The sequence below is a fragment of the Sciurus carolinensis genome, chromosome 3 (genome assembly GCF_902686445.1).
Source record: "Sciurus carolinensis chromosome 3, mSciCar1.2, whole genome shotgun sequence".
Lineage (NCBI taxonomy): Eukaryota > Metazoa > Chordata > Mammalia > Rodentia > Sciuridae > Sciurus > Sciurus carolinensis.
This window is the reverse complement of record NC_062215.1, coordinates 56651460-56675864: the sequence shown is the minus strand read 5'-3', so window position 1 is coordinate 56675864 and position 24405 is coordinate 56651460. Positions and strand designations below refer to the sequence as shown.

General features: G+C 48.8%; 1 protein-coding gene across 3 annotated transcripts in view; it reads left to right on the top strand.

Annotated features, from left to right (window-relative positions):
• Spns3 (SPNS lysolipid transporter 3, sphingosine-1-phosphate (putative)) overlaps nucleotides 1-24222 on the top strand; it is a 46327-nt gene extending 22105 nt beyond the window's left edge. For 2 of the 3 annotated variants that reach the window (XM_047545607.1, XM_047545606.1), the window contains exons 9-12: nucleotides 14394-14459; nucleotides 20851-20949; nucleotides 21033-21216; nucleotides 22174-24222. In XM_047545607.1, coding sequence (XP_047401563.1) covers nucleotides 14394-14459; nucleotides 20851-20949; nucleotides 21033-21216; nucleotides 22174-22247 — 423 coding nt within the window. In that variant the 3' untranslated portion in view covers nucleotides 22248-24222. The remainder of the gene's footprint in view (nucleotides 1-14393; nucleotides 14460-20850; nucleotides 20950-21032; nucleotides 21217-22173) is intronic. The other variant, XM_047545608.1, reaches the window with a different exon arrangement.
• Nucleotides 24223-24405: the final 183 nt, after the last annotated feature.

The following is a 24405-nucleotide window of genomic DNA, read 5'->3' as shown; positions in this document are numbered from 1 at the left end:
CATGTGGACATTGATTGATATATGTTTAACCAACCTTGCATCACATGTGGGATATATTCTTTCCTTGATCATGGTGTATACTTGTTTTTATGTGTTGTTGTACCTGGCTTAGTAGTCTTTTATTCAAAAATTTTGCATCTACATTCAAGAGGGCTAGGGGGCTATTGGGAGATATATTTATATTTGCATCTATATTCTTGTATCTTTTTCTGGTTTTGGTATCAGGGTAATGGCCTCAGAATGAGTTGGCAAGTGTCCCTTCCTTTTCTGTTTTTTGGAAGAGTTTATGAAGGATTTGTGTTAATTCATCTTTAAACATTTGGTAGAATTCACCAGTGAAGCCATCTGGTTCTGGGCTTTTGTTTGGGGGAAGTTTTTTGATTATGAACTCAATATTTACTTGTTATAGGTCAATTCAGATTTTCTATTTCTTCTTGAGTCTGTCTCAGTAATTTGCATCTTTCTGGGAATTTGCACATTTAATCTAGGTTAATATAATTTCTTGGCACACAATTGTTCATAATATTTCCTTATAATTCTTTTGATTTCTATAAGGTCAATAGTTATGTCCCTTCTTCCATTAAAAAAATTTTTTTTAGTTATAGATGAACACAATACCTTTATTCTATTTATTTATTTTTATGTGGTGCTGAGGATCGAACCCAGTGTCTCATGTATGCTAGACAAATACTCTACCACTGAGCCACAACCCCATCCCACCTCTTTCATTCTTGATTTTAGTAATTTGACTCTTCTCTCTCTTTTTTTTAAGGTGTCAGTTTAACTAATGGTTTGTCAGTTTTTCTGATCTTTTATAAAAACCAATGTTCGGTTTCATGAATTTTCAATTTTTTTTCAAATTTTAGTTGCTGATGGACCTTTATTTACTTATTTGTATGTGGTGCTGAGAATTGAACCCAGTGCCTCACACATGCTAGGCAAGCACTCTACCACTGAGCTACAATTCCAGTCCCTCAATTTTTTTTCTACTGTTGGCTTCTGTTAATAGAATCACCCTAGCTACTCTGTTGAGAGTACACTGGAGTCAGGGATGAGGGCAGAAGCAGAGAGAAGGTCAGGAGGCTATTGCTATACTGCAGATGAGAGTTGATGGGACTTGGACCAGAGTGGCAGCAGTGGAGGGGGTGAGAGGGGTTGGAGTATGCTGGTATGTTTTGAAGGTAGAGCTATCAGAATTTCCTGATTTTTTTTTTTATTGTGGTTGTTATTATTGTTGGGCTTTGCACATACAAAACAAGCAATTCCTGATGGTTTTGATGTGGGGTATGAGAGAGAGAGAAGAGTCAAAGATAAGTTCTGAAATATTGCTAAGCTGCTGACAGGGAGAGGCCATTAACTAAGATTGGAAAGCAAGTTGGAACAGCAGGTTTTGGGAAGATTAGCAGCTTGGTTTGTATGTTCTGAGTGTGTGTTAGAGGTTGACAGCTCCGTGGAGGTGTTGGTACAGAGTTATACATATCCAGGCACAGTGGTGCATACCCATAATTCCAGTGACTTGGGAGGTTGAGGGAGGAGGATCACAAGTTAGAGGCCAGCCTCAGCAACTTAGCAAGACCCTGTCTCAAAAACGAAACAAAACAAAACAAAAACAAAACAAAACAAAACAAAAAAAAACAAAAAAAGGCCTGGGGATGTAGCTCTGTGGTAGAATGACCTTGGGTTTAATCCCTAGTATCTGCCCCAACACAAGAGTTAGATGAAGGAGCCTGAGATCCATAGGAGATGCCATCATCTCTAAAATTTCAATGTGTAGGAATTGGCTGCAGGTCACTATGATGGATGTAATTAGGTTTTGGAGAGTTATGGGGGTCAGAATTAGAGAGGGTGTCCAAAAGGGACTGAGGATTTGGCTTTTGTCAGGCTTCAAAATAGTAAGAGTCATGTTAAACTCTTGTATTCATCCATTCATTCCATTCATTCATTTATCCATCCATCCATCCATCCATCCATCCATCCATCCATCCTTCCATCCTTCCATCCCATCCATCCTCTCAGATTGTAGGAACCAAGGACCTGCACCATCTCAGCTGCTGCAGGAGCCAGTTAGGGGGAATAGTCTCCAAGACCTTCTTGGGAAAGGTGCATAGAAAGGTGGGCAGGTGTGCCAGTGTGTGCATGCATCTAAGTGTGAAAATATTCAATTTCATGAATAGAACTGGGTACCTGTGTGCTCTTGTGTGTTTATATTGCCAAGTATGTGTATATTTATGTTAACTATATAGTGTGTACATGTATTTACCTTAATTTGTGCACAGGTATCTACACAGTGTGTATGGATGTGTTTACATGTGTTGTTTTGTATACATGTCGTGCATGAGTGTGCCCATACATGTGTAATCAGGTTTTGCAGATAATGACATGGGATGAGTGTACACTTGTTTGTCTACAACTGAAAACAGCTTTTCTCTGGCTAGTTTTGTGGCTGTAACTGCCTTGTGTGGGAAGGAGGGGTTTTTGTTGGCACAGTATGTTTTCTCCCAAATTTCCTAAAGTAGGTATCAAATTGTGGGGTGTGTCTCATGGAAATGAAGTTTTCTGAACATTATGAAGTCTGGTTTGAGGCCTTCCCTGGGGGAGCCCAGGCCCTGTGGCCCACCTGCAGGTGTGGAGGGTTCTGTCTCTTCCATCCTTCCAGTCCTCTTGGCAAGGGAAGTGGACTTCCCGGCTGTTAATTAGGATCCAGACACATGCGCAGCAGGTCTTGGCTCACACCCTTCTCCTTGGCCTTCTTCCCAGAGCTGCTGCCCTTCAGAGAGAAGGGGTTTGCATTTAGAGGAGGGACTGAGTCCAAGGCAGGGGCTACACACTGTTGCCGGCCCAGTGACTGGAGGATGTGGCTGAATGTTGGTTGGTAGTCCCCCCTCTGGTGGGCTTTGTGTTCAAGATGGAGTGACCAGAGTTGGGACATGTGAGAGCATTCATAAGGAGACTAAAAGACCCAGATGTCATTTCTGCTTCTTCATTTTCTAACTGTGTAACCTAGAACAAGATCTTGACCTTGCTGAGCCTAATTTTCTCAGCAATAAAATGGGAGGCTACTTGGTTTCATTGAGGAGATAAATAAACTTTCAAATCTGTTCTAGTTACTATGGTTATGTAAGAAAACTTGATGGTTCAAATCAACAAAAACATTTGTTCTGCTCACAGATTTTCAGTTTGGGCAAGGCTCAGTTGGAGGCAGGAGGGGATGACATCTTTATTCCACTTGATGTTATCTAGGCAGGTTGGGGGTCAAGGTTGGATCATCAAAGGCTGGGGATGTCTGGCAGTTGATGCTGACTACTTGCTGGGAACTTAGCTGGAGTTGTTGGCTGGAACACCTAGCCTGGCCTCTCCATGTGGCTTGAGCTTCCTCACAACATGGTGGCCAGATTCCAAGGACTAGCATCCTGAGATAGAGAGCCAGGTGAAGCTATATTGCCTTATATGACCTACCCAGGAAAGTTGCTCTTAAAAGTGACATTTTCACTATATTCTATTCTTTGCTTGAGTCACAATTTCCTGCTGAGGTTAACAGGGTGAGGAAATGGACTCTATCTTTTAAAATTTTTTTTGGTACTGGGGATTGAACCCAGGGGTGCTTTACCACTGAGCTATATATCCAGCCCTTGTTTTTTTTTTTTTTTTTTTTTTTTTTTTGAGACAGGGTCTTACTAAGTTACTAAGGTTGGCCTCAAACACATATCCTTCTATCTCAGCCTCTGAGTTGCTGGAATTACAGGTGTATAGCCTGGCTTGGACTCCATATTTTTATAGGAAGATTGGTGATCTGAAAAAGCATGCAGAACTCAAAATATTAGAGTGGCCATCTTTGGAAAACAAAGTCTGACAAATGCCACAGGGGCTCCTTGTCTCTCCATGCTCTGGTTCCTGTTGAGGTTTGACCTCACAGAGAAGTGTATCTTTCTTGGGACCAGGAAGCCCACCAGGTATGGGCTTTAGTTTTATGCTGCTCCCCAGGTCAGCTGGAGGTTAAGTGCTCGCCTTCAAACTTCAGCTTGGCCTCTTGGGCAGAGGAAGTGGACAAAGACCTCAAGGGGCAGAGCTGGAGCCATGGCAAGGTGTCAGGAAAGCAGTTCTCTATCAGGAGGAGCAGCAACATTCACTCTTTTGTCAAATATGTCCAAAGTACCTCCTGTGTGTTAGGCACAGTTCCAGGCACTGGGAGGATGGCACTGAACAACACAGGCAAAAATATATACAAAATAAGCTGGGCAGGGTGGTGCACGCCTGTAATCCCAGCAGCTTGGAAGGCTGAGGCAGGAGGATCACAAGTTCAGAGCCAGCCTCAGCAAGAGTGAGGTGCTAAGCATCTCAGTGAGACCCTGTCTCTGAATAAAATACAAAACAGGGCTGGGAATGTGCCTCAGTAGTTGAGTGCCCCTGAGTTCAATCCCTGATACCCCCACAAAATGCACAAAATAAAATAAATGTGTAAAATAAATAGTATATGGGGTGAGGATGAGCTCTGTGGAGAATAGAGCAAGGAAAGGGAAAAGAAGAGTGATGGGCAACAGGTCAGGGAGGCCTCGGTGTGACAATGACCCTTCAGTGGTAACCAGAAGCACATCAAGGAAGGAGTCATTAGGATGTGGGATTGGAGTTGGGACGAGCCCTCCATGGACAGGGAACAGTAGGTGCAAAGGCACTGAGGAAAAAAGCTTGACTGGTGGGTATGAGGAAGTGTGGTCCGGATGGGCTGAGCCAGGGAGGAGCACAGGCAATGAAAGCAGAGGAGATGGTAGTTGGGGAGAGAGGACGCAGATTGTGAAGGGCCCGTTGTGTGTGTATAATGACACTGAATGGCTTCAAATGTGAGTGAAGTCAGGTGCAGTGGTGCAATCCTGTAATCCCGGTGGCTCGGGAGGCTGAGCCAGGAGGATCTCAAGTACAAAGTCAGGCTCAGCAACTTAGCAAGGCCCTAAGTAACTTTGCAACACCCTGTCTCAAAATAAAAAATACAAAGGACTGTGGATGTGGCTCAGTGCTTAAGTGCCTCTGGGTTCAATCCCTGGTATCAAGAAAAAGTGAGTAACATGGGAGATCATTGATCATTGATGGTATAGAGCACAGAAGTGAAATTATTTGATTTATGACTGTATCAGGGATCTATTGCTAAATAACAAATTGCCCCAAAGTGTGGTGGTTTAAAACAACTACTTATTATTTCCTTTGATTCTGTGGTTGGCAGAACACTTCTGCTGGTTCTGCTCACTTGTCCTGGATCGTTTGGGCTGAAGTGTCCAGGCTGGCTTGCCTCAGGTCTGTCTGTTGGTTGGGGCTCCTTGGTTCTTCTCCATGGGGTGTCTCATCCTCCAGGAGGCTAGACTGGCCTCCTCACATGTCCTTCTCAGAGCAGCATTGTAAGAAGGCAAAGTGGAAGCTGTAGTCTCTCAGGCCCAGACCAGGAGTGGAACAGCATCACTTCTACCTTATTTTATGGGCCAAGGCAAGGTGTAGACCAGTACAGGTTCACCAGGGGAGGGGACAACCCAAGGTGTGAACATTAGGTGGCCTGATTAATTGGGACCATTTTGTAAGTAGGGGCTGTGTGGTTTAATGGGATCTCTCTGGTTGCTGTTTTGAGAATAGAATGAAAAGTAATAAATGTAGAAGCAGGAAAACCAGTTAGGAGGTTTTCTAATAATATAGGCCAGAAATGGCTGTGGTTTGGACCAGGGTTGTTACAGAGAAAGTATGGAGAAGTAGTCAGATTCTTGGTATATTTTGGAAGTGGAATGGACAGGATTTCCTGACAGATTAGGTGTGGAGTGTGAAAGAAAGGGAGGGTGGAGGGTGACTCCATGGCTTTTGACCTGAGCAACTAGAAACATGGAGCTGCCATTTACTAAGATGGGGAAGACTATGGGAAGGGTAGGTTTGTTATTTAAAAAAATTTTTTTTGGAAGGGGTGGATTTGGAGTTCCATTTTAGACAGGTTAAATTTGGGATTCCTAGGTCATCTGACTGGAGATGTTAAGAAACAACTGGATGTGTAGGAGAGAGGTCTATGTTGACTATTTAAACTCTGGGCATTCACAAGTGAAGGATGTGAACACGCAGTGTCATCAAAGTGAAGAGGGTTGGGACCAACAACTCAGGCTATCACACTGTATCAAATGATCTTTATATATATTTTTGATTTGGGGGCAACTAAAAAATAAAAAAGGAAAAGAAAAAACCAATTGTCCATATTTCTGTCTCCTATACTTAACTATGTTTAATGTCTTCACCTATTTGCTTCTATGTATATTATTTAATTAGGAGACAATCATCTTATATGTATCTTTCTATATAAAACACAGGTTTGTGGTTAATTAGAAATACCTTTACTAAGAGGGTCATATGGTAATGTAATTTTAAAGAACAGATTTATTGAGACTAGGTGTGGTGATGCACACCTGTAATCCCAGCAACTCAGGAGGCTGAGGTGGGAGGATCGCAAGTATGAGGCCAGCCTGGGCAATTTAGTGAGACCCTGTTTCAAAATTTTAAAAAGGGTTGGGGGTGTGGTTCAATGGTAGAGCACTTACTTAGCATGTGTGAGGCCCTGGGTTCAATCCTCAGTACTGAAAAAAAAATGAACAGATTTATCAAGATATAATTCATATACCATGCAATTCATCCATTTAAAGTGTACAGTTCAATGGCTGTTAGTATATTTGAAGAGTTGTGTAGCCGTTGCCACATCAATTTTGTTTCATTTTGTGATAGGGTCTTACTATGTTTCCCAGGCTGGCCTTGCACTCCTGGGCTTAAGTGGTCCTCCTGCATTAGCCTCCTGAGTAGCTGGGACTGCAGGTGTGTGCATGCCACTGTACCAACTACCGCATCAGTTTTAGAACTTTCACCGCCCCAGAGAGAAACTTCATCCCCATTAGCAGTCACTCCCCATCTCTACCTAATCTCCTCTCCACCCCACCCCTAGGCAACCACTAATCTACTTCTGGTCTTTATAGGCTTGCCTATTTGAGACATTCATATAAATAGGATCATATCATATGTTTAATTAATTCATATGTATCTACTGAAAGAGATCAAAAGAATTAAAAGCAAATGAATTTGGACTTAGGTATCCTAGCTATGAAAGAGAATACTATACCTCTGTCCTTCCTTCTGTCCCCAAGCTCCTGATTTTGTTAGTTATATTTTTATTTTTGCATTTTCTACAGTTTTAACATTCACAATCTGTTCTCTATATATAATCCTTAGAGTTGTTTGACAGTGGTCCCATATTTAGATTCAATGCTCATTATCAGTCTGTTACACATTCTCCATTCCCAAGTTTATTTTGCTTCAACCTTTAACTGGGTAGATTTTGTGGCTAAATGGTTTAAGGTAGTCTTTGACTCCTTACTTGAACATTTAACTGGGTATAATATTCTCATGTCACCTTTTATTTTTTTCATTAATTCGTAAATATTTACTTTGCTATCTTTTGGTGTAGAGAATAAAGTTAGCCTGATTTTTAAAAATCCTTCATGTTGATTCACTTTCTCCTTCTGCATACAGGAAGATTTCATTATTTATTCTTGAAGTTCAATAGCTTAGCTAGTGTATTAGTCATCTGCTGCTGTATAACAAATCACCCCAAAACCTAGCAATATAAAATACGGCTCATTCATTATCTTACAGTTTCTGTGGGTCACAAATCCAGGGTGGAGGGTACAACTATGATCCTCCTCAAGCCCACAATTGAGGTGTTGACTCTGCGTCTGTGGTTTCACCTGAAATCCCACCTGGGGAAGGATCTGCTCCCACCCTCACTCTGTTTGTTGGCAGCATTTGGATATTTGGGTAGAGGCTCAGTTCCTTGTTGGTTGTTGGCTGGATTCTGCTCTTAGTTCCTTGTCACTTGGGCCTTTTTTCATGGTGGTGGTGTGCTGAGATTGAACCCAGGGCCTCTGCATGCTGTGCAATACTCTACTACTGAGCTACAACCCCTTCCTGGGCCTTTGTCACATGGCATGCAGGCTGAAAAGACTGTAAAGGGGTCTATTAAGAAGGAAGTCACAGTCTTTCTTATAACCCAACCACTGAAGTGATTTCCCCTCACTTTTGCTGGATTCTACTTATTCAAAGCAAGTTACTAGGTCCAGCTAAGTCTCAAGGGAAGGGGGTTACATGGATAAGAAAACCAGGAATTGGGTCTGAAGCTACTCAATATAGCCAGGAGGTGTCTCCATGTTAAATATCCCATATCATGTAAAATTTCCTCATTACAGGGTTCTTTCTATCTGTTGAATCAGAATCGAGTACCCCCTTCCCTATTTTCTCTTTGAATATTTCTTAGGTTTATTTGTCATGTTTTACCTATGTTGGATCGTGTTCAGGGCTGGGACTAGGGTGAGGCAAGCAGACATCTAGGGAGCAAAATTTAAGGAGGCACTCCCAGACGCTGACCCTGCCCTGTGTTCCCCTGAGAGTGAGCACATCCTCAGTTTTGTGCCCTGATGCCTAGCTTGTCTGACCCCGAGTCCCAGTCCTGGTCATCCTTGTCTTTCCTCCATATTACCCACTTCTCTCTTTGTCTTTTTAAAAACTTCCAGTCAGTGAGATTATTTCCAGCCTTTTCTCTCTGTCAGTCATTCTACTTTGATTGGTATCTATTCCATTTCTGGCTATTTTAATTGATGAGTTTTGTAATGATGTTGTTCACTGTTTTGCTCCTCCATTTATTTCCTTAGGCCTGCAATCTCCCTTTATGACTCATCCTATTGAATGTTTGTTTTATCTTGGAGCGCTTTCTTCATTGTGTTAATATTCCTATTAGTGTTCTATAGTTTGAAGCAATTATAATGCGTTTTTCTCTGCTCCTTCTCCTATCCTCTCTCTTCTAGACTGGGTTCTGTCCATCTCCCTCCTTCTTCCTCTCTCCTTCCCTCCTTCCCTCTCTCCTCCCTCCCTCCCCTCCTTTACTCTCTGCATACCTCACATGCCCAGTGTTTTCCCCTGACCTGGGTGTCGGCATCTCTGCTCAGACCCTGCATTGGCTTTGCTGTAGCATGAGTCACTTTTGTTCCTGACAGTCATCCAGGCTTCTCCATGATCATTCTCTTCTGTGAAGGGCTATAGTTTGAGAATTGAACATTAGGATCTGCAGACTTTTCTGTCGCCTGAGGGAATTGCAGGGCTCGGGCAGGCAGCAAGGAGTCTTTGTTAGAACACCTGGGCTCTGCTCTCTCTTCTGGGATTTAGGTAAATGCTGTGTATAACAAGGTTCATTCTGCTTAATTGCTGGGTGCATCCCCTTCTGGGATGGGGGCTGCCCTCGGGCCTGGAGTGGAGGTAGTGACTGGGGTCATTGTTTGCTTTCTCCATTTTTACCCCTTTCTCCCCAGCAATTTTTCCTGCTGCTTCTCTATTAAGAACACCTACTCAGTTTATTTCCCTCCAGATAGGAGAGTTTTGTTGAGAGACTTTGGGGAGGGGAATCTAAGAAGGGCTATCCTGCAGAATCATCTGCCTTTTTGCCTGCATGCTAATATTTAATATTTATTTCATTAGATTTAATTCTTTGGTGAAAAACTTCTTTTCCCCCTAACTTACTGTTTTTTGCCTCTGTAGAGAAGGAAAATTTATGATGCAATTTCTATTTTCCATTTTTATCCACCAGTTGCCCCAGATGACATTTAAGACCCTTTCTAGCTCAAACTTGATCATGACTCTGAGTTCTCTCCTTGCCCAAGGTGGTGTGGCCATCAGTGAGGTCTTTACATTTGGGAGCAAAGACTTGGGATCTGCTCCCAGGAGAGCTTATGAGGTGGTTGTCAGGGATCAATCAGGATGTGTGTCTGCTATAGCTATAGTTAACAATCAGCTGAGGATTCAGGGGATGACTCTGGGTTCTGCTCCCTGGTCCCTGCAGTGGGACCTATAACAGGTTGTGTGAGTGCCCCAGCTCTGGTGAGCTCTCTTATCCCCATGTGTGGGCCTTGGTGGGGTTGTCGTAGATAAGCTCTTTTTCTCTTGCTTTTTGGATGGGAATAAGCAGGCCTTACCAGGGACTGCCTCAGAGGTGCTGAGAGAGGCCCTCCTGTCCTTCTGGTGAAGGTGCCATCTCCCTACCAGGATCTAGTGAGTGCCTCTTCTTGCATGGGCAACAGGGTCCACCAGCCCATGATTACCAGCCCATGATCCTAACTAAAGTCCCCATAGCTGTTCTCCCTTCACTCCCCACCTGCCTGTCTTCCAGACTGTCGGGCTGCTGCCCCTGGAAACCAGGCAGTGCCCTTGTGCCCTGATGCCAGTCCCTGCAATTACAGGTTGGCAGGTATCAGGGCCAGGCGTGCCAGCCTGCATAGCAGCTTGCTGGCAGCCAGTCTATGCCTTGGGGCCTGTGTTCTGACTGGTCCTTAGGAGGGGAGAATCCAGTCTCAGGTTTGTCCCAGACACCATAAATTCATGCGGGACATTGACCATCTCCCTTTCCAACAGGTCTAGAATCCACTCTTTGTGGTTCAGAGGTCAGTTACTGCCCAGTTGGAAGACTTGAGATGGACCAAGGTTGGAGAAACTGGCCCTCCGCCTCCCAGAGGCTGACTCTTCTCTGGGGCAAGTGCTCCATTTTCCCTCCATGCTCCCTCCCCATGCCTTCCTCTGTGTGTAGATGTGCAGTGAACTGTGTATGTGTGCAGGTCTGATGTGTGTATGATCATGTGCACGAGTGTGCATGATTATGCGGTCATGAGTATGTTTTTCTGTGCCTTGCTATGCCTCTCATGAGAACACAAGGATGCATGGGGACATGTGAGAGGCTGTGTGCTTTAATATTAGTATTTAATAATGTCACTGTCCATTTGATTTGTGCCCTTGTTGTGTGGATGAGTGTGTGTGTGTTTGCCCAGATTGGTATTCTTATGTTGCACAAACTGGTATTGAACTGTGGTACTCAAGTGATCCTCCTGCCTCAGACTCCTGAGTATCTGAGATTACTGGTGTGTGCCACTACACCCAACCTCTGTTTTGATATTTTAAATGTCATTCCTGTTACCTGCATACATGCATACTTGTGTTGTGTGAGTTTTGTGCCTATCTCACAGGTTATGGGTATTGGTGTGTGTGCAGGTGTGAGTGGGCATGTGCGCTAAAGCTTTTGTGCACCTGTGCGAGGTCTTGCATATATTTGCAAGTGTCAGTGCATGCTGGTGTAGATGTGTGCATGAGAGTGCATGCACATGTGATGTGTGAGCATGGATGTGTGCGCATGCATCTCTGGCAGGGAATGACTAGGCCAGGGATATTCGTCATCGCTGACCCAGCTGGAGGGGGACGTCCTCTGAATCTGAACCGGCAAAGGCCAGGGGCTCTGGGGCTCAGCCTGTTTCTCAGGCCCCAGGCTGTGTTCCCAGGCCCTATTGCCCAGGGGGGACTAAGTCAGGGTGCAGGGAAGCCATACAGGCTCAGAGGAGATGAGAGCAGAGTTAGATTTCCCTTTTGGAAGTCCCCTCCAGAGCTGGTGTCCAGAGGGACGGTGGGGTCTGGGAAACTGGAGAGGAGGCCTCCGCAGGGCCAACAGCAGTGGATTGGAGGAGGAGTCAGGTCCAAGGCACATCTAGGATGTCAAATGGCCAGGGATCTGTGACTGCAGGCGTGTGATGGGGAATGAGGCACACAGGATCACCCTGGTATCTGTCCTGGACCCACCCTGCCCATTCTGCCCCCGTCCTGCCCCCCGAGCCAGAGAAGAAGCACTTTAGAAGTTTGCTGGCAGCCATCTGTGTCTGTGTCTGTGTCCTGGCTAGCTCAGCCATGCTGGGCAGGGACGGTGAAGTGGTGGGTTGCAGGGAGGGGTGGTACAGAGAGAAAAACTTTGGGGACCTGGTCAGTGTGAAGTGCCCATGCTTTCCAGGAGAAGCCTGGGATTGAGGAGCTGAGATGCCTATGTAGAAATAGCTTTGAACGGTCAGCTAAATTCTTCGTACTGGGGCTCTTTTTGTTTGTTTTGTTTGTTAATTGAGGAACCCAAGTCTGAATCAGTCATGGAAGCCAGTGAACCAGAACCCGATTTGCACCCTGCCTGTAGGGACCACAGACATGCACAGCAAAGTTACCAGTGTCAGGAGCATAGTCCTTTGGTGCCTAGGAGCCTGGCTAGGCATCTGGAACCCCCATCTTTGTTCAGTCAGGGAAACCAGGGCCCAGAGGGTCTCTCAGAAGTCAGGGTGGGGCTGAGGCCCATCCACCCCAGAGGTCACACCCCTTTGTTGGAGAGCCCCTCCTCCAGCTGAGGTGGCCTGCCTCAGGAGCCTCTGTAATTATGGGATTAGAAGGCCGCCTCTCCCTGGCCGGCCCTTTGCCCCTCAAAGCTGCAGAGTTGAGCCGAGGATTTGGTGGCTTGGTGCCGGTTTCCAGGTGTGTCTGAAGAAACCTGGCATCCTTGTGCGGCTTGTTCAGCCTGAAAGGCCCCATTGTGGCTACAGCCTCCCTCTGATCAGCTCTATTTTGGGGTCAGGATCCACCCTGCTCCAGCTGGAGGAAGGAAAAGGTGTATTTCAGTATGTCCTGTGGGTGTGGAGGGGGCAAGGAAGAGACAAAACGCGAGGCTGCATGGCCACCCAGTGTGGGGAGGCTGGTGTCTGGCTTGTGTGGAGGGAGAGGATGCAGAGGCAGGCTGGGGCATGAGGAGAAGAGAGCTCTGGTGGCCTCAGCAGAGGTGGCCCAGATGATATTGCAGGGAGGCTGGGTGTGAGGAGGGCCAGGCTTTCATGTGGCCCCAGGAGGCAGGGTTGGCAGACCCTGTCAAGCTGGAATGCTGGCCTGCGGCCTGCCTGGGCCCCACCTGAGACCCGCCCTCTAGCAACTTCCTGATTCCCACCACTGTGGGTGCCCAGCCCATGTCCTAGGCCCAGAGGGAGAATCATTCTGCCTTCAAGGGCCTCCTGTTTTGGGTGCCAAGGGCCAGAGGCTGCAACCACAGAGTTGGTTAGATGGAAAGAACACACAGACCACTTGGCCTACTTGGTCTGTCCCACCCTCCCTCCATCAGAAATCTAGCCCCACCCAGAGTGGTGGGCACATTCCAGCCTCTTGCCTCTGCTCACATGGTTTCCCTGCCTGGCATGGTCTTGTAGCTCTTCTCAGCTCATCCTGATCCTGATGCCTCTTGGGACTCTGTTCAGGATCATCTCCAACCAGGTGTTCTCTTCCTGTCTGATTCGCTGGTACTAACTTTGCCAAACACTGTGGCCACTGGAAGTCCCTCGGAGCTCTTTATGCCAAAGGCCTCCTCATCCTATCTCACAAGGGCCAGACACAGGGGTAAAGAACTCTTGAGGAAGTGGCTTGGGATTTGGGTTCCCTGGTCTGTGACGTGGGTGTAATTATAATGACATTATTATGTTACTTGACCTGAGAGGTTAGATGGGTAACAAGGGTGGACATGCCTAGTGCATAGTAGGTATTCATGCAGCGGTCCTTTGTCCTTCTGCCCTGGTGCTTGCAGGCCTCAGAATGTCAAGTATTTTGAGTGTCTGAGCCTGGGCTGCCTTGGGTTCAGCCCCGTGACTCCAGGAATGACTAATACCTCCCCAGCAATGAGCTCTTGGGAATTCTTAGAAATGAGATATTTTCCCCCTCCCTTTTTCTTCTTGCTGCTTCATTAAACTCTTCTTGAGTGAGGGGAATGAGGATTGTCCTAATCCCTTGGCATGAGGTGGGGGTGGGGTCAGGGAGCTGCAGTGGCCTATGGTCACCAGAAGACACTGGGAGCTGGGAAGGGGGTAGGTTCTGGACAGAGACTGGAAGCCTCATGTTGAAGACTGCCTTTGCCTTGGACCAGTGACCACACATAGGTCTTGACCTTGACTGAATTCAGTTCCATGTAGTCTGCACAATGGGTATACTAGGCCTTCCCTGAGCTGCTCTAAGAGTCTGAGAAATAAAAGTTCTAGGAGAGACCACTCATGGGGTGTGAGGGGCCAGGCCAGTTGGCTACCACATAGCAGGTGCCTTATCAGTGTATGCAGAACGTAGGAGGAAACAGAAAGTCTGAGCAGACCTTTGATTTCTCTAGGAGTCTGTTTCCTCACATTTGAGAGTGGCCTGGGAGTTCTGGCTACCTCCTCCTGGGATCCCATGGGTGGCCCCAAGGGCTGGGTCCCAGGAGCTATCCATTAGGGGGGAGTTTGGTTCTCAGACCTAGGGCCTGGCACTCAACTCTGGATCATGGTCCACCTGGGACTGTCTTTTCACCCTTGAGGCTACCAGAACTGGAAAAATGGTTCCAGGTCTCACTCATCCCATTCTGTCTTGGCAATGCCTTCCTCTGTGGAGCCTCAGTTTCTCCTCTTCACAGTTGGGAAGAGACACTGTAGGGAGGCAATAGTAACTGAGGCTGGGGGAACATCAACCAGGTCACCCTCTGTCCACAGGTGTTCCTGGCCCTTGGGGAGCTGCTTCTGTCCTGCAACTGGGCCGTGGTAGCTGACATCCTGCTGGTAGGTATAGGGGCTCCCTCTTGAGCAGGGGGAACTGGTTCTGTCCAGCTCAGGGTTGGTCCTTTGTTGTTAAGGACTGGAAGTGGCTTCAGAGACCTCGGGTCCTGGGGAGGAGGAACCAAAACCACTGCTGAGTTACCTTGGACCCCAGGTCCCTGGACACTCTCAAACATTTCCTCTGATTGTCACCCTCATTTTGCAGATGAGCAAATGGAAGCAGGTGTAATTACACTGAGGTGCTGTATGGACCAAGGTCATACAGCACCAAGGCTCTGAGTCAGGACTGGAACCTAGGCATTTTTTTTTTTTTTTTTTGTACCAAGGATTGAACTCCCTGTAGTATTTAACCACTGAGCTACATCCTCAGCCCTTTTTCATATTTTATTTAGAGACAGAGTCTTACTGAGTTGTTAGGGCCTTGCTAATTTGTTGAGGCTGGCTTTGAACTCTTGATCCTCCTGCCTCAGCCTCCTGAGTCACTAGGATTACAGACATACACCATGCCCAAAGAGCCTGGACTTTTTGACCAGCTTCCTCTTTCCCTTTCTTTACCAACTTACTTCTCATCAAGCCTGCAGTCAGGCCTGTGCAGATGGATGCTGGACCTCAGGGCAATTATCACTGAGCCCAGTTGTGTTCAGCCCACCCCAGTGGTGTATCATGGGCTGTCACACATGGGGATGACTTGGGCTATAATGAGGCCTAACACTGTCCTGACCACATGACTCTGTAATGTCCAGAGTCCAGCTCAGTCCCTCCCCAAGCCTTACACTCTATTCAGTCTCTCTGCCTCCTTCTTGGTCACAGGCAGGGAAGTACTTTGAACACCTTGAAGGGTTGTGCCCTTGTTGATAGCAGTCTCCCAGGCCTTGGGGCACCCCAAGAACCTTCCTGCTGCCACCCGGCAGGCTGGGCCCGAGGAGCCAGGGCCCTAGGGCTGCCTAGTGCAGGAGCATGGGCCTGGTCTCAGGAAACTGACCTGGGTTCCAGCCCTGCTTCTGCCACTGGCTGTGTGACTAGGCAAGTCACTTTGCGTCTCTGAGCCTCAGTTTCCCTAGATGTAAAATGGGATGGTATTAGTCCCTGCCTTATGGGTTGTTTTGAAGGTGAAGTGAGATTGCTCATGGGAAACTTTTGCTGGTGCCTGGCACAGAGAATGCTGGCCAGGATTCTCACAGTGATTCTGAGGTTTCCACCGGCTCATCTTCTATTCTGCAAAGGAATCCTGGCATCCTAGAATCAGAGTCTGAAAGGGTCATGAGGATGTGTAGTCATTTACTTAGCCAACAAAGCCTGCTTGAATACTACTGTTGACAAGGTACTCACTCCCTGCTGAGATGTTCTGCCCCCTGTCCTGGGCAGCTCCTGTCATCCCATCCCTGGAGGGCTGCCCTGTCTTGGGCTCCCAGGAAGTATATCAGCTGCAGGGCTGGGGGTCTTCTCTGTCCTTCCCTTCAGACAGGAAACTTGGGTTCCAGCCCAAACTCCACGATAGACCTGCTGAATGACCCTGGGTCTCAGTTTCCTTGTCTATGAAGAGAGGCAATCATAACCTACTGCTGGGATGAGGAGCCAGCCTGCAGGGAAGTGCTTAGGACACCGGGAGGTGAACACCCGCCCCCCAACCTAGCTTGTAATCTCTTGGGTGGTTCAAAGGGAGCTGAATGTACCCCCTGCAGCTTCCTCTGCTGGTCCCCCACTGCGGCTCCCTTTTTCCACATGACAGCTCCCCAGTTATGTGAAGACTGCATGGTGTCGCCTGGTGTCTGTGTTTGCAGGAATGATTAACCTGGCAGAGGCTCTTTAGAGAGCTAAGAGGCAGTAAGAGGCAGTGTGTGTGCATGAGGGGGAGCGGTTAGGGGTGGGGGGGGGAGTCCGGGGCCAGCTGTAGTTTGGCTGAACATGATCCAACTCCCCAGGTCTCCCTGTGGTCCTTCCCTGGTTTAGAGACCTCCAGCTCCCACATCTTAGCAAGGCCCATGGCCCCAGCAGCATCTTGCCCTCTTTCCCTCTCCTAGGGACCCCTTGGCCAAGGACCACCTTCCTGCACTTTGGTTCTGGGAGCTAGAAAAATTCTTGCAGCCCCCAGAGTTGAGCTCCCCCACACTGCTGATTCCCTGGCCGAGAAGAGGCTGAGGAGGGAGAGACCTCAGGGCCTACGCAGGCAAGGGGCAGCTAAGGGAACCCCATGTGTGCAGCGGAAGGGCACACGTTGACAAGGGAGGAGAGGGAGGACAGTGCCTAGACATGGTAGAAGGTTCCAGGAAGTTAACCTTTTCAGAGGCAGCCAGAGCAACCTCCAGGGGACAGGCAGGGGCTAATGCCTGGAGAGAGGAGGCTTGTGTGTGGGGGTGGATGGTGAGAAAGGGGTGGGGTCCAGGACAGGGGCAGGAGAGGCAGGGGACATATACATGGCAGGAGGTAAAGGAAGGCCTTGTCAGCTTGAACTCACTCCTAAGATGGGAGGTGAGCTTCTCTTTGGGCAGAGCCTAAGAGAGCCAGGAGGCCCCAGGGTGTGTGTGTGCATCCAGTACAGAACTAACAGGCAGGGCACTGAGGAGAGGGAGTGATTCAGGTGGATAGCTCTGGGTTGGAGAGGAAGCCCCATGGGCTAAGGGGAAAACAGGGGTGGAGAGACTGGGTTTCTGGAGGGTGGGAGCCTATGGGAGGGTCAGAGGGGAGAGGACAGCAGAGCCCAGGCTTGAGGACTCTGCAGCACTTCATTTGCTTTCGCATCCAGCCTTGCCACTCACCAGCTGTGTGACCTTGGCCAAGTGGTTTAACCTTTCTGGGCCTGTTTTGCTCATTGTACAATAGATAGACTGGTACTACCTGCTATTTACATTATAGGCTATAAGGAGGAAGTGAACTGCATCAGGCATACTCTTGATTGCTGGTGTGGGCCCCACTGCTCTCTTTGATTCCTAATCCACAAAGGGGAGAATCTTGTTTCTCTCTGGAGAAGGAAGGGGCCTCTGGGACTTTCTGGTGTAGTGACTCTCCAACTTCATTAAGCATAAGAATCAGGTTTGGGGGAGTTTGTTACCAAGTCCAGGCCCTCTGTTCTGAGTCTGATTCAGTGAGTCCATGGTAGTTCCAGGAATCAGCATATCTAATGAACTTCCTGAGTGATCCAGATCCAGTGTTCCCCAGAGCACACCTGCAGGGTACTGATCCAGTGCACTCTGCGCAATTCCCACCAGGCCCCTGTTCACAGGCTCTTCAAAGAGGAGCTCACTTTCTGCACCCCTGAGCAACCCCTGCCTCCTCTGGGGCTTTGCATTTATGAAAATGACACAGTTGTCACAGCCAAGGTCCACTGCTGGCAACTTCCCCTAGACCAGCTGGGTCTTGGAGGATCCTGCTCCCAGGAAGGCTGAGGTAGTGTCATGTCTTTTTTGATCCTGCATCTCCCTGGGCTGAGCTCTCTGTCTCCCCAAACCTGCTCTTGGAGTCTCTAACCCCCTCCCAATCTTGCATTCTATCTGGTCTCTGTCAGGATTGCCCACAGCCAGCTCACCTTACCTCCCAGTGAGGGGAGCAGACCAGAGGGGAGCTCACTGCCTCTTTCCCAGGTCTGTCTGATGGGGTTCTGGAATCCAAGCACCAGGCTCCCCTCTGACCTCCTCAGCAGATTTCCCCTCAGAGGTTACAGTCCTCCCTCCTCCCCCTCTGCCCTACATTTCAATGCTTCCCTGCTCCGCCTCTGCCTTCCAGGTAGCCGTCTGCTCACATGTCTGTCTCACTCTCCCAGGGGTGTCTGGGCCTAAGGGCCGAGCAAGCAGCACAGGAGGCAGGCTGCCAGGGAGGCTGCACCTGGTGGTTGTGGATCTGACTTTCTGTGAGCCCCTGGCTGGAGCTGATTTCGCCCTGGGCTATAAAGGGAACAGCTCTTCTGAGAAGGGCGAGACGACAACAGAGGTGTTTTTGTCTCAGAATAGAGTAAGCCTAGATTTTTGGGAACCGAAAAGCCTCTCATTTAAAAAATTATCTCCTGGGCTCTCCAGATGCTGTGGGCCCAGCCTTGAGCCCTGGCTGTATAGGAGACAATGGGGACCCACAATAGGCCTCCCTCTCCCACTGCTGGCAGCAGTAGCTGGTCTGGGCCTAGCAGGTTGGGGTTCTTGGGAGGGAAGAAAGGGGCCAGCCTGCCTGGACTTTATTCTGAGGATCCAAGCAGCCTCAGCACCCCCATGGATCTTTTTGGACATTTAAATCCCTCCCTCTAGGAAGCCCTGCCTGTCCCCAGAACCTTTGATGAGTAATCACATAATTATGGGGTGAGAGGAAAGTTCTGTGGAAGGTGCAAAGCTGTGGTCAGTTCCTTCTCAAGCTTGCTGGCAGGTCCCAGAGATGGCAAGGGGCCCAGTTTGTCTCACCACCTGGATGGAGTGGCTCAGTGCCAGTGACCCCAGGACTGGCCCATCACCCACGGCGATATGTGCCACTCCACCCTGCCCACCCACGAGGCCTCTTTCTACCAGACCCCCTATGTCTGTCCTCTGGAGCTCTGGAATCCAGAGACTGTGCCTCTGGGCTCTGACCTCCAAGTTTTTCCTGCCACTGACCCTGCCTGGATGACCTTTGCCTGTCTTCCTGCTGGTTTGCAGGGCTACTGAGGGACTTGTCCTCTTCATCTTTCTCTTCATTTTCTAAACATTCTGTAACAAATGCATAAATATTACTGGAAATGCAGATTCCTCGTTGCCCATAATGGCAGAGTGGTCAAAAGACAGGCCCTGGAGGGAGAAGGCCTGGGATCCAATCTCAGCCCTCTTTTTTTTTTTTTTTTTTCATGGCGTAAAGGCATACCATTTGTGTAATCATAAATTTACATAGGGTAATGTTGTTTGATTCATTCTGTTATTTTTTCCCTTCCCCCCTACCCCTCAGCCCTCTTATTCCTGGCTGGGTGGCCCTGGGCATCTGTGGAAGTTTTCTCATCTATAAAATGCAGGTAACAATCATATCTCCCTCATGGGTCGTTCAAGTTGATATATAAAATGCAAGCAGGAAGTATTCAATAAATGTTAGCAATTATTATCCTTGTTATGTTCTTTATGGTATGGGTGTGTGTGTGTTTAACCCAGGGGCACTCTATCACTAAGCTGCACTCCTAGCCCTTTGGATTTTTTATTTTTTGAGACAGGGTCTCACTAAGTTGCTGAGGCTGGCCTCAAACTTGCCATCCTCCTGCCTCACCCGAGTCACTGCACAGGGCTATCATTATTATTCTCTGAAGGACTCAGATTATGAACACTAAGATCTTGGGGACAAGGCTCCAGGGTAGGAAGTTTCCCTGTGGTTATCCTAGTGGGCAGAAGCCCTAGGTTTAGTAGGGTTTCTTCTGGGACCAGTCTTCCAGAAGGTTCTACCTTATTTGTTTGGCAAACCTTCACTAGTCTGTTCTGTGCCTCATGTCTTACTATACTGACCCCAAGAGAAATTAGAGGTTTGCTGCCTACACAGTGTGAGGAATAAGGGGAGGTGAATAAAGAAAGGACACTCCCAGCCCTGGGTGGCATGCGTTCACTTAGGGTGTGTATGGTGGCTGTGGGAACTCAGAGAAAGCACCTAAACTCTGAGAAGACTTCACAGAGGTGATGCAAAGGTAAGTCCTAAATGACCAATAGAGATGCTCCAACTGGACCAGAGATGGGGAGGCTTGCCAGGGAGAAGGCACAGCATGTACCAGAAGCATTCTGCTTACAGGGCAGGTGTCCACATGAAATATCAGTTGAGTAATGATAATGAATGCAACCCTTGAGGTAGTTTCTATTATAATTCCCATTTGGGGAATGAGACACAGAAAGGTGAAGTGACTTGCCCAAAGTCACCCAGTCATTGGGTGGGGGGAATACAGGACTGGAACCCAGACAAGTTGACTCCAGAATTTATATTTTTAACTTTCTTGCCCTCTTCCACAGAGCTGTGTGGGCCTCCCCAGCATGGCTGCTTTTGGTCTCTGCACAGTGGGACTTGAGTATCCCCCCTGCCCTAACTGCCTGCACATGCAGACCCGTGGCTGTTCACCCTGCCAGTATGCACTAATGCCTCATGGTCCCTAAGCTGGGACACCCCAGTGTCCTCACTGCTGTCACAACTGTGCTCAGTCCCTTTTCACTTCAAGAGCAAACTCTGGAGGGGGGTGACCCCAATCAGGGGCCTCAGCACCCTCATCCCTGGGCACTAGGGAGGCCCTAGAGGGCCTTAGAGGGGCCTGATGTGCCAGTGCAGTGCTCTAGCCTTGGGGGTCATTGATTCCCTCCCCTCCCACTCACCTGGCCAGCCCCACAGGTCCCTGGCAGGTAGGAACAGGAAGTGGGTGTGAGGGGATCCCTACTCTATGACCTTGCTGGGGGAGCTCCCATGGTATTCCCGTGTTTTGCAGTCTGTGGTGGTGCCCAGGTGCCGGGGGACAGCAGAGGCGCTTCAGATCACAGTGGGCCATGTCCTAGGAGACGCAGGCAGCCCCTATCTCACTGGACTTGTAAGGCGTGTCTGAGTGTGTGGGTGGGGAGGGTCTGGGGGAGGTTCCACACTTCCGTGGCAACAGTCCTCTCTCCTTGGCAGATCTCTAGTGCCCTGCGGGCCAGGCGCCTGGACTCCTACCTGCAGCGCTTCCTCAGCCTGCAGCAGAGTTTCCTGTGCTGTGCCTTTGTCATCACCCTGGGTGGCGGCTGCTTCCTGCTAACTGCACTGTACCTGGAGAAAGACCAGGCCCAGGTCCAGGCCCAGGCCCAGCAGCCTGACACAGGTACTCCTGCCCCTTGTACCCATGCTGGGCTCAGGGCTGAACACCTAAGGGGCAGGGAATACTGGCCATCCCCTCAGCCTCTGGCTGTTTTTTTTTTTTTTTTCCATTCAAAAATGTTTATTACACTCCTGCTATATGCCAGGCAAGCTTGCAGATACTGGGGAATGACCAAATTAGGCCAAGTCTAAGTAAGCCCTCATGTAGCTGACACTCTAGTGAGTGGAGACAGACCAGAAATAAAAAAAAGAAAGTAAGAGAGAAAGAAAATTGAGAGATGTAATGTATTTGAGGTGATGAGTACTATAACTAGACATAGAGTGGAAAAGGAGGTAGAGAGGGATGGGTTGGGCAGGTTGCAGTTGTCCAGAGGAGATCAGGGAGCTCCTCTCTGCACAGGCAACACTGGAGCATAGATTTGGAGGAAGTGAAGGAGTTAGCAGCTCTCTGGTGGAAGGGACTCCAGGCAGTGAGAACAGCTAGTGCAAAGTCCTTAAGGTAGAAATGTAACCAATATGTCAAGGGTCAGCAAGGAGGTCAGTGTGGTTGGAATAGGAATAAGGGGCATAGTGATAAGTATGAGGGCAGGGGGAGCTGGGAAAATCCTTGTCAGGATTGTGGCCTTAATTCTGAGTGTGATGGGAGCCACTGTGGGGTTTCCAGAGAAGGAGCCAGATGGGATCTGATTTCCATTGTGAAAGCATCACCATTGCTGTTACTTGAGAACAGACTGTTGGGCTCAGAGTTGGGACAGAGAGACCATAGCAAGTTCTGAAAGCATCCAGTGGAGCAGTGGTGCTAAGACCACGGTAGTGGCACTGACAGTAGTGTGAAGGGGTTGGATCTTCAATTTATTTTGCAAATCGGAGCTAGAGGATTTCCTGACATGTTGTTCCCAGGCCTGGTCCCCAAACCCTTTCTGCTTCCTTTTGGATCAGCTGAACTTCTTTCCTCCTGCAGGAACCCTGGACAGCAAGGACATGGAGAGCCAAGGCCTGCTTTCCGGTATCAGTGCCTCCACAGAGGACCCCTGAGGCTCCTGCCCTGCAGCAAGGAGACCCCCCCCAACTCTGCCCATACTCCTCCCATTGGCCCCACAGTGGCAGTGCCTCTGCCCACCTTTGGCTGTGACTCAGGGACTCTGACTGAGTTGCACCTGCTGCTTGTTCACTCCCAGTTAGAAAGCTGGCAGGGCCAGTGGCTGGGCTGGGAATTGAGCTGTCAACACCCTCTGAGGGAGGCCTGTGTCTGTGCCTGTAACCAGCACAAGGTCCTTCCAGTCTAGGGTCCTTAGCCTGGTTGCTGATGGACTCCTATTAAAGTGTGATCAGTACAAAGCCCATGGTTATCAGGTCTTTAGACAATCCTGTTATTTATAGCCTCATGGTGCGTGCCTCTGAAGAAAGGAGGAGGGAGAGGAGAAGAGGTGGGCAGTCAAGTTGAAGGATACAGGGTGGTCCCTAAAGTGAGAACCACTTGGAGGGGTGCCCTAGCCTGAACAGAAACAGAGACAACTGTCCCAGAGCCACTTAAAGGGGCTTGCATGACTGTGCACTAGTATTCTTGGCTGTGCCATGTTCCCTGCACCACCCCCAGCCCACGCTCTGACCCCAGCACCACCTAGAGGGGAGGGCCAGCTCTGTGGGACCCACACTTGACATTGGGTTCAGAGCATCTGGGCTCAGTGGGCTCTGCAGGAGACCAACAGCTTCCAGGCAGGCAGCAGTAGGGAGGCATGTTCTTTCTGCCCAGGAACCTGAGCTGCTGTCCCCTCCTCTGGAGCCCAGCCAGGCAATCACTTGCTCACTTGCTGATTGCCACCTCCACTGTGTCTGCCTCCAAGCAGCTGTAGGCAGAACAGTGGCCTGACCCCTGTACAGCTCCTGACCTTTGCCTGCTCCTTCCCTGCCTCCTGGGGTACCCTCCCTGCCCTTCACTGGCTGTGACAGGTCCTAGGAGTTGGACTCTCCAGCTCAGTCTGCTCCCAACTCCCAGGTTCAGTCCTTCCTTCACAGTGGGCATCACCAGACTGACCAGCCACTGACTCCATGGCTTCACCTGGGTGCTCAGCAAACAGGCTTCCCTGAAATTCCAAGGAAATGCACTTGTGAGGATAGCTGGTTTCTCCTGAGAAGGAGGCAGCCAGTCTGGGCTGGAGCTGGGACACCGTGGGCCATCTCAGCATTCACTGGCTGTGTGACTGAGGCTGCCTCCTGTCTCTCTTGGAGCTACAGATTTCTCAGTGCAAAAGGTGAATTGAACATGGTTTTTCTAGTCCAGGCCTCATGTGATTTTCAGGCTGGGTCTAGATCCACAGAAGCCTGGCTCCTAGTCTGAACCTTCCCCCAGCTCCAGCTTCATTCAGTTCCTACCTCCTGCCTCCTTGGGGCCAGTCACAGTGGGCTGAGGTCTCAGGTATGGGTCTGTGAGAGGCTGGGAGAGCCTGACCACTCAGGCTAGAGTAAAGGAGTCTGGTAAACAGGAAACATCTTCCAGGCCTAAAGGGCACTTGTTGGGTAATCCTAGTTGCTGATACTCCGAACTTGTTTGCTGGGAATGTCAACAGGAGGGAAAATGCTACTCAGCAGGACAAGTCCTCAAGTCTGACCTTGCTTACTTCACATGTTAATGACTGCCAGGTGAGATCCTGGCTGCCCCTGTGCCTGTGTGCCTGCTCATCTCTATATTGGTCTGTAAGCACGTGAAGGGATGTTTATAAAGTACTGATAAAAACTCTCCTTCCACTCTGACCTAAGGCTTGGGGTTGAGCACGTGGGTCTAGATTATTGCACCCTAACCCTGGCTTGTTCCTCTGCAACACCAGCCCTCAGCCTGTCTGGCTCAATCTCTGAAGTGTGTGATGTTCCCCCATGCCTGGGTGGATTCACAAGGTTATTGAGCTATAGAAGAGTAGGCAGGAGCCAGTCACAGTGGCACATGCCTGTAATCCCAGTGGTTAAGGAGGCTGAGGCAGGAGGATTGCGAATTCAAAACCAGCCTCAGCAACTTAGCGAGGCCCTAAGCAACTTTTGTGAGTTTGTGTCTCTAAATAAAATATATCTATATAAAAGGGCTGGGGATGTGGTTTAGTGACTGAATGCCTCTGGGTTCAATCCCTGATACCAATCCAAAAAAAAAAAAAAAAAAATGTAGGCAGGCAGCAGAAGTGGCTGGAGCTATATTTTGTCCCAA